This window comes from Octopus bimaculoides, chromosome 25, assembly GCF_046866305.1.
Source record: "Octopus bimaculoides isolate indiv1 chromosome 25, ASM4686630v1, whole genome shotgun sequence".
In the NCBI taxonomy this organism is placed as follows: Eukaryota; Metazoa; Mollusca; class Cephalopoda; order Octopoda; family Octopodidae; genus Octopus; species Octopus bimaculoides.
Window position 1 is genome coordinate 11,142,623 of NC_142952.1, and position 10,000 is coordinate 11,152,622.

The following is a 10,000-nucleotide window of genomic DNA, read 5'->3' on the forward strand; positions in this document are numbered from 1 at the left end:
TATGTGACACACGAAACCTTCGAAGGTTATAAAGGACACAGGTTTCGTGTGTCACATAGCTAGCTAGAGGCGATGGCTTCTTGGAGCTAATTCACGGCAGCTTTCGTCCTAATTTTGGGACTGCCATGTTGGCTTGGCGATAACTATTAATTTCCAGTACCGCTGCCGTAGTCTCCTTTAGAGAGACTTAGAAATATTAATAACTCTCTCTCTCTATATATATATATATATATATATATGAAGAGAGAGAGAGAGAGAGAGAGAGAGAGAGAGAGAGAGACAGAGAGAAAGAGAGAGCTCTTGTTAGTTTTGGGATGTTGTATTTCTGAAAATCTGTTGTTTCAGGTGTTTGAAAACCATGTGCATCCCTCCTGCAGGACTGAAACACGGCCGTATCCACTACAGCAAAAACCAGTTTGTTTTCAATGTCAACGACAGGTAAGAATCCATGTATATATATATATATATATATATATATATATATATATATATATATATATAAGGTTAAGGAGGGTATTGGATTTAACCAAACCCAAGAAGATACAGGTAATACCGAGTAAGTGCTGTATACCGACTAGTTTTGCCCCGGTTGTTGTATGAACAGGATTGGGGATTATAAGTCGTGTATTAGCGTGTGTATATGTAAATATAAAAATAAAAAGATAAAGAGAGCAATGGTAAGGTTGGAGAAATATTTTTTTTTATATTTACATATATATATATATATATATATATATATATATATTTCTCAAAATACAATGTTTATATACCAAAAAGATTTTATAACATTTTTCTAACATTTTTCTGACATAATTTAAATATATACTTTAACCATGTAACACAAGCCTTCTGTAGTTTTTTCACTCTTATTATCTTTTATATATATATATATATACACTAGAGGGTACCCAAAAGTAACTGGAATTGTTATTTTATTCACTTGGTTTTACACGTTTACACTTTTATCGCTTTCAAAGTATTCTCCATTCGAAGCAATGCATCAGTCCAGGCGCGTTTTCCACTATTCGAAGCACTCCTGGAACTCTTGCGAAGTGATACCTTTTAACGCCTCCGTTGTCTTTTTTTTTTTTTTTTTTCTTCACCTCTTTCACATTTGCAAATTCCCTAGCACCAGCTTGCGTCACCAGTAAAGACCTTCGGAAACAGGTCAGAACCAACTTCCAGCTGTTCTTTCAGTTCACGATATGCATTCAGTTGTGACTGCTTTTGATCTTCCGTGAGAAATCGAAGCACAAATTTTACTGCAACTCTTTTCATTTGCCATTCGTCCCTCAAAATTTATTGGCAGGATCTCCAGGAAGCACCAGTCATATCGACAAGTTCGTCAATTGTTAGGTGAAGGTCCTATAAGATCAGTTCATGAATTTTCATGATGTTTTCATTCATTCAGGAGGTCGACAGCTGTCCTGAACGAGGTTGGTCTTCAAGCGACAAGTGACCATTCCTAAATCGTGGAAACCACTCGTAAATTTGTTTTACTCATGGTAGCGTCCTTACAAGCTGTCTGAAGCAATGACAAGTATTTCTACAGAATTTCACGGAAGTACGTAATTCCTTCGTTTCAGCCATCGCAAAAATCGACAAACAGGAAAGCACTTCAAAACAAAGGCACACCACGACGCAGTACCACATTAGCAAACGACGCCAGTCAGCAGACTGATGCCTGAGGGTCGCATCAATTGGCTTCTAGCGGCGGAAGCCTGAACCAGAACGGGCTTGTCCCACAGTAAACGTTTCCGATTACTTTTGGATTCTCCCTAGTGCATACATACATACATACATACATACATACATGCATACATACATACATATATATATATATATATATATATATATATATATATATATATATATATATATATATGCATATGATTTATTCATTTTTATTCTATTTAGAGTATCCTACTCGTGTGATGACGACTACGTGATTTATGGCGAATCTGTAAGAATCTGTGGGGCTGACGGTAAATGGTCAGGATCGGAACCGTTTTGCAGTAAAGGTAAATTCTTGAGAAATATAACCTTTTAACGTTTTCGTCAAATATGTCTTTCTCACTATTTTAACTCGCTTAACACTAAGATTACTTGCTTGTTCCAAGTGAGTGGATTGCAGCAACGTGCTAAAGTACACGACGCGTCCCTCGGTTCAGTAGCTGAGACCACAATGTTACGGTCATCACTGTAATGCCCTGACTACTGAGCCAGGTGCCTCCACACACACATGTATATGATGATGGACATAAATAGCTCCAAAACGTTCGGTCTGGTGATCCCATCGTATTTTAGAAGATAGTAGGAGTTCTCTCCCCTCCTTGCAGTATAAACCGGATGCAAATTGCATCGATAACCAGCTGGAGGGGGCTGTTACTGGAGTCTGGAGTTAAATTCGGTAGTAACGTCGAACAGCCATGTTGATGTGGCGATAAACGTTACTTCTCAGTATAGTTACTACTTTCATCTCTTATAGAGATTTTCTAACCAGCTATTGTGCTTGTTGCAAGATCAGTGACTGATTGCCGCTTGGTTTTCTATACATAGCGAGCCCGAGCAAATTCCTACTACCTCTAGCGGCCAAGTGTTCACCACTGACGATGGGCACAAATAGCCCGAAACCGGCTGGTCAGGTGATACCGTCGCCTGCTAGAAAATGCTAGGGGTTCGCTCCCCTGATGCAATATATACGTCGTGCAGATTGCATCAAAGTTCTTCCTGCAGTTAAAAACGGTAGTATTGTCGAAGAGCCATATCAATATGGCGATAAACATTATTTGATATATATATATATATATATATATATATATATATATATATATAAATACAGATGAGTGGTACAACAAGGCACCAATATTTACTGGAAAATAGCAATCGATACAAATACGACGCTATTGTAAGCTTTACTGCGTATATACTGGCAAAGACGTGTGTGTGCAGCAAACATGAAAAATTTGTCTTACCTCTAGGAAGAACATTCGATAAATGGACAACCTGGGATTGGATAATGCAGAACCGGTTTTTGACTCTTCAAATACGTTTGACAACGTAAATTTGAACAGTCTTCATCAGTTGCATTTACCTAGACAATATTTCAAACACACAAACACATATGTACATATATATATATATATATATATATATATATATATATATATATATATATATATATATATATATATATATACGGGTATTACTACAGAATAATGCCACACACTAGACTTCCAAAATAAACACATTTTTACCGTATGCGAGGAAAAGCAACTCTTAAAAAAACAAACTTTTAAAAACGAACATATATATATATATATACATACACATGTTATTTTGCAGTTATTAGTTGCAAAGAGCCGGGAATACCGAATGAGGCGCAAAGGACAGCCAAACGGCCAATCGGCAGCAGAGTGTAAGTAAAAATCACATTCGTTGATTTAAACTAATAAACCAATCTAATTGAAGATGTTAATATAATTGACAAAATTGATTTAAAAAAAGTGTAACGTGTGCACAAATTTATATAACAATTGACACAAAATACCAATGCTTTGATTCCGATTCTCTGTAAATTGTCGTTTGTAATCCTACAGAGTGTGAGAAAGCAGTTCGGAATTTTATAAACGTTTGATAAACGTTTCAACAATTGACACACATACTCCACTGCTCCAAATCGTATTAATAATAATTAATAGCTACTTGAAGACACCATTACGAGTTGTCTAAACTTCAGAAGTGTCACGTCAATGGCCGAATTATAAAAAGGAGGTCTTTTTCTGTCATACTCTGTACATGCAAAGATTTCGAGTTGCGTTTATTTATTATCGTTGATAATAGCTGTACGTGTCGGGGTTTCGATTCCACCGAGTGTCACTTTGGTTATCAGTAAATGACAGGTGGAATTTAGGAGACGGAAAATCAGTCGCATGTATGTATGTATGTATGTATGTATGTATGTATGTATGTATGTATTGTGAAGGTGCGTGGCCTAGTGGTTAGGGTATTCGGCTCACAATCGTAAGTTCGTGAGTTCGATTCCCAGGGATGCGTTGTGTCCTTGAGCAAGACGCTTTATTTCACGTCGCTCCAGTCCACTCAGTTGGCAAAAATAAGTTGTACCTGTATTTCAAAGGGTCAGCCTTGTCCCATTTTGTGTCACGCTGAATCTACCTGAGAACTGCTTGGAGATTATCCATTTCTGTGGAGTACTCAGTCACTTGCAAGTTAATTTCAGGAGCGGGCTGTTCCGTTGATCGGAGCGACTGGAACCGACGGTGTGCCAGTTAAGTTAATTCATGTATGTATGTATGTATGTATGTATGTATGTATGTATGCATGCATGTATGTATGTATGTATGTATGTATGTATGTATGTATGTTATGTATGCATGTTTCCATCAGCGAAATTCACTCACGTGGTTTGGTTGGCCTGCGAACATCTTGAATAAGACATTTACCCAAAGTGCTACGCAGTGTATTTGAACCCGAAACCACGTAGTTACAAAGCAAACTTCTTAATCTCACAGCCAACGCTGCGCCTACACGCACACACATACACACACACACACACACACACATACACATTTATTTATTTATTTATTTATTTATTTATTTATTTATTTCTCAAATATTATATTTCGTATCCAGGCGTGACGATTTCCCCATCGGTACGGTGTTGAGTTTTAAATGCCCATCGTTATATAAACTCTACGGATCAGCAAACCGTAAATGTTTACCGACCACTGAGTGGACAGGGTCTCAACCTACCTGTGTCCCAGGTAAGATCGAAACATTGAACCTATATAAGAATTACCAGAGAGAGAGAGAGAGAGAGAGAGAGAGGGGGAGATCGAGAGAGAGGGGGGAGAGAGAGAGAGAGAGAGGGGGGAAGACAGTAATCCACGTCATCTTTTAATTGTTTCAGTCATTGGACTGTGGCCATGCTGGAGCAACACTTTGAGCGATTTTAGTCGAAGAAAACGAATCCTCTCATGCCTATTGTTTTGTCTGCTACTAAATTACATCGGTCCCTTTTGCTGAGCCGCTTATATACTGGGGCGTAAACAAACCATAGCCGGTCGATCAACGGTGGTGAAGGCCAAATGCACATATTCACGCCCAAATGCACATATTCACGCCCAAATGTACATATTCACACACACACACACACAATCACACACGCTCGCACACACACTCATACATACACTCACACACTCACACACATACAAGCACACTCACACACACAAACACACTCACACATACACACACTCACACACATACAAGCACACTCACACACATACAAGCACACTCACACACACAAACACACTCACACATACACACACTCACACATACACACACTCACACACACGCACACTCATACTCACGTATTCGTCGAGTTTCCGCACAGTCTCCGTCTACCAATTCACTCAAAAGGCATTGATCGTCCCGAGGCGATAAATAGAATATATCTGCCCAATGTATCGTGCTGTGATGTTAAGAAACTTGCTTTTCAATCAGGTGGTTTTAAGTTCAGTCCAACAGCGCGGCACCTTGGATAAGTCTCTTCTACTATAGCCCCGAGCTAACCAAAGCCTCCTGATTGGATTTGGCAGACGGAAACTGAATAAACCCTTGTGTGTGTGTGTGTTGTGTGTGTGTGTGTGTGTGTGTGTGTGTGTGTGTGTGTGTGTGTGTGTGTGTGTGTGTGTGTGTGTGAGTTTGTGTTTGTCTCTACAACATAGCAGTTCGGCAAACATTCCGATTAAGTAAGCCCCAGGTTTACTTAGGTATTGGGGTCGATTTGTTCGACTAAATCGTTCAGGGTGTTGCCCTAGCATGACCGTAGTCCAATGACTGAAAGAAGCAAAAGACAAAAGATGAAAGATAAATAATAATTCCATTTTTCTCTTTCATGAACTCAAAAACTTGTCACCGATTATACTCGTTCACAGCTTCTGTAACAATGTTTTCATTCGATGACACATTCGTTCATTTCAATAATTACATTCGTTTATTCCGTTATTCTTTTCAATTTAGAATGTGGACGAACCAGCAAACATGATTTGGACGTGGAGAATATACTCGGTGGTAGAGCATATCCTCGAGAAGCTATGCCGTGGCATGCGGCCATATCCACAGACATCGGTCTGAATGAAGTGGTCCTTAGATGCGGTGGCACTCTGATCAGCGATCGCTGGGTTTTGACCGCGGCACATTGTATCACAGCCTCAACATCCAAGGACTCCCTACCTCTACGTCAGATCACGGTTCACATCAGTAAAGTGTACGCAAATAACTCTCGGGATGACAGATATGTCCAGAAGTTTCAGGTATGGAGGACACACATTATTATTTCTTACATTTAATTGTTTATGCTATGATTTTATTTACTCCATGTACTCAGTCTTTGTGGATACCCTGTATAGTAGTTCTCTCTGTCAAAACTTTAAAACGTATCACCCGCTTCTCATCCCGAGCGCATCGTCTCTCTCTCTCTCTCTTGAGCTTCCTGTTACTCATGACTCCTTTTATTCTTACAGCTTATTTCCTCGAACTGCTGTTCTCTGGAACTCACTATCAGCATCTTCTTTTCCTCTGGTCTATGATATTCAGTCTTTTAAGCTTTCTGTCAAAGAACATCTTTGAATTTGGCGGACCCTTCTTTTCCCTTTTTTGTAGTACAGTACGCCACAGTAGCTTCATGTCTTGTTTGGGACAAAATCGTTAAGAAAATACTAATTGGTATTGTTTTTGTTTCTTTTTTTCTTCTTTTCCACCAATCGCAATTTAGGCTGACGATGTTTATATCCACGACTATTACCAACCATCAACAAAGAAGAACGATATTGCTTTGATTTACTTGTCCAGAAAAGTGAAACTCGGACCTTTCGCGAAGCCAATATGTCTGCCGGATAAATCAATGTTAATACACTATGCCATACAAGACACCAAAGGCTTTGTGTCTGGTTGGGGCCTAACTGAACAAAAAGTTAAGGCCAGTCGCTTACTGACCACCAAAGTATCGGTCTTCAAAGACGACGATTGTCTTAGAAATATCAGGAAAGAATGTAAGTTGAGAGAATCTCGGTGAAATTTTATTTGCTTTTATGTTAGAAGCAATTAGTTAAAGAAAGAAAAAAAACACAAAACATTCGCTGTCGTATCCACCCCGACCCCATTGCCTCGCTCCTTGACTGGGCAGTGCGCTGTGTTCTTGAGCAAAATCCTTCATTTCACTTTGCTCCAAATTCCACTTTCGATCGGTGGGGAATGCAGACCTGCTCGCCTAGCCAGCAGGGTGGCGTCATGCGAAGGCTAAAAACATTGCAAATGTGCATCGTGACTAGCGATGTATAAACAACACCTGGTAGTCTGGTCGGTCACGTGGTCACGTGGATATATATATATATATATATATATATATATATATATATATATATATATATATATATATATATATATATACATATAATAAATAATATATAGCAGACACACACACACATATATGTATAAGCATATATATGTACAGGACGTCACCAACGGTGCAAATAACATGAACTACGTAAACAACGAGAGAAAAAATGGCAAACATGTGTGTGTGTGTGTGTGTGTGTGTGTGTGTGTGTGTGTGTGTGTTTATATATCAAAACAGGATTGGAAAAAGATTCGTATTATTTATTCACCATTAAATGTGTTTCATTTGCTAATAGGAGTTACAAAATTGTACATGTAGGAGAAGCATGTAAGATAATTGCTATTTGAAATTTTTCAGAGATTCAATCCGCTGTTTTGATGTATAATTACTCTGTATAAAAATGTTTCCGAGAATTTTCAACTCTTAAACATACCTCACACAAATTTAACAGATGCACGACGGGCTTCTTTCAGTTTCTCCCCAACCAAATCCATTCACCAAGCTCTGGTCAGCCTGGAGGTACAGTAGAAGACACTTGCCCAAGGTGCCGCATAGTAGGACTGAACCCAAGACCACAGAGTTGGAAAGCAAGCTGCTTAACCAATAGTCATGTAGAAGTTTATTCACTCGGTTGTGAATTAAAATGGAGATGCGCCACTTTGTGTCGTTTCTCCCCTAAAAAAATATAAATATAAATCTCATAGAAGTACAGGGATATAACAGACTATCATTTTTGTTTCTTTTCTGAGCAGTTCCCAAAATGGAAAGCGAATATCTAGAAAAGGTATTCTGTGCGGGAACGAGACCAACCGAAAACAGGGTACTCACTGATTCGCAAAAATACGATTCCGGTGGTGGTTTGGTGTTCAGGACATGTCGTGGTACGTATAAATAATTATTTTTCTTTGAAGTTTTTAATTAATTCATTGAGGAAAAGGCGTGAAAACATAACTTCACACCTCATTTCCCCCATCCCACATTCCAAAACCTTCTACGTTGCTAACTATATTCGAAAAATAATGTCCTTATCATCACAATCAGCAACAGCATCATTGATTTCGAATATTGGTTTCAAATTTTGGCACAAGGCAAGTAATTTCGGTCGAGGGTGTAGTAGTAGTAGTAGTAGTAGTAGTAGTAGTAGTAGTAGTAGTAGTAGTAGTATTGATATTGGTTTCAAATTTTGCCACAATTTTCGGGGAGGGGATGAGTCGATTACATCGACCCCAGTGCTCAACTTGTACTTATTTTATCGAACCCGAAAGATGAAAGGCAAAGTCGAACTCGGCGGAATTTGAACACAACACATAAAACTGATAGAAAGACGCAGATTTGCGGTAAGGCTGTAAGAGATTATACCCCCAAAACGAGAGTATCAAGCTTATAGGTACGTTCACAAAAGCTGGAAGACATCTTGGCCGATGTGTAGCTCTGTGTATACCTTTTTGTTAAGAGCGAGGAAGGGTGAAGTAACAGGCAAAATTGTGATCCACGCATTGTGGAACCAGTATAGATTTCTTGAGAAGATCAAAGCAGCAAGTTTCTTATTTCTTTACTGCCCACAAGGGGCTACACACAGAGGGGACAAACAAGGACAAACAAACATTTTGGGGATGGGGCCAGACGATTAGATCGACCCAGTACACAACTGGTTCTTAATTTATCGACCTCGAAAGGATGAAAGGCAAAGTCGACCTCGGCGGAATTTGAACTCAGAACGTAACGCCAGACGAAATACCGCTAAGCATTTCGCCTGGCGTGCTAACGTTTCTTATTTCTTTACTGCCCACAAGGGGCTACACACAGAGGGGAAAAACAAGGACAGGCAAATGGATCAAGTCGATTATATCGACCCCAGTGCGCAACTGGTACTTAATTTATCGACTCCGAAAGGATGAAAGGCAAAGTTGACCTCGGCGGAATTTGAACTCAGAACGTAACGTCAGACGAAATACCGCTAAGCATTTCGCCTGGCGTGCTAACGTTTCTGCCAGCTCGCTGCCTTAAAGTAGCAAGTTTCTATCGAGTTCTTTCCCAAGAAAAAATAGCAGGACTGACATTTAGTTCTACTTTAGGAATAGTCATGGGTATTTTCCCAACTGTTCCGAGGTTCCTTGGCGATGAGCAAAATGTAATCAGGGTTCTGAGTTCTGAGTTCAAATTCCGCCGAGGTTGATTTTGCCTTTCATCCTTTCGGGGGTCGATAAATTAAGTACCAGTGAAACACAGGGGTCGATGTAATCGCCTAGTCCCTTCCCCACAAATTTGAGGATTATTATTATTATTATTATTATTATTATTATTATTATTATTACTACTACTACTACTGTGATGGGGGAATTGTTAGCATGCTGGACGAAATGCTTAGCGGTATTTCGCCCGTCGCTACGTTCTGAGGTCAAATTCCGTCGAGGTCGACTTTGCCTTTCATCCTTTCGGAGTCGATAAATTAAGTACCAGTTACGTACTGGAGTCGATGATATCGACTACCCCTCCCGCCAAATTTCAGGCCTTGTGCCTATAGTAGAAAGGATTATTATTATTATTATTATTATTATTATTATTATTAGCGGGACATAG

At 39.3% G+C, this 10,000-nt stretch overlaps 1 protein-coding gene across 3 annotated transcripts in view; it reads left to right on the forward strand.

Moving 5' to 3' along the window:
- Positions 1-10,000, forward strand: part of LOC106872329 (limulus clotting factor C) — a 21,108-nt gene that overhangs the window by 8,944 nt on the left and 2,164 nt on the right. For all 3 annotated transcript variants that reach the window (XM_089342276.1, XM_089342277.1, XM_089342278.1), the window contains 7 exons: positions 346-438; positions 1,918-2,021; positions 3,346-3,418; positions 4,654-4,784; positions 6,043-6,335; positions 6,797-7,073; positions 8,173-8,301. In XM_089342276.1, coding sequence (XP_089198402.1) covers positions 346-438; positions 1,918-2,021; positions 3,346-3,418; positions 4,654-4,784; positions 6,043-6,335; positions 6,797-7,073; positions 8,173-8,301 — 1,100 coding nt within the window. The remainder of the gene's footprint in view (positions 1-345; positions 439-1,917; positions 2,022-3,345; positions 3,419-4,653; positions 4,785-6,042; positions 6,336-6,796; positions 7,074-8,172; positions 8,302-10,000) is intronic.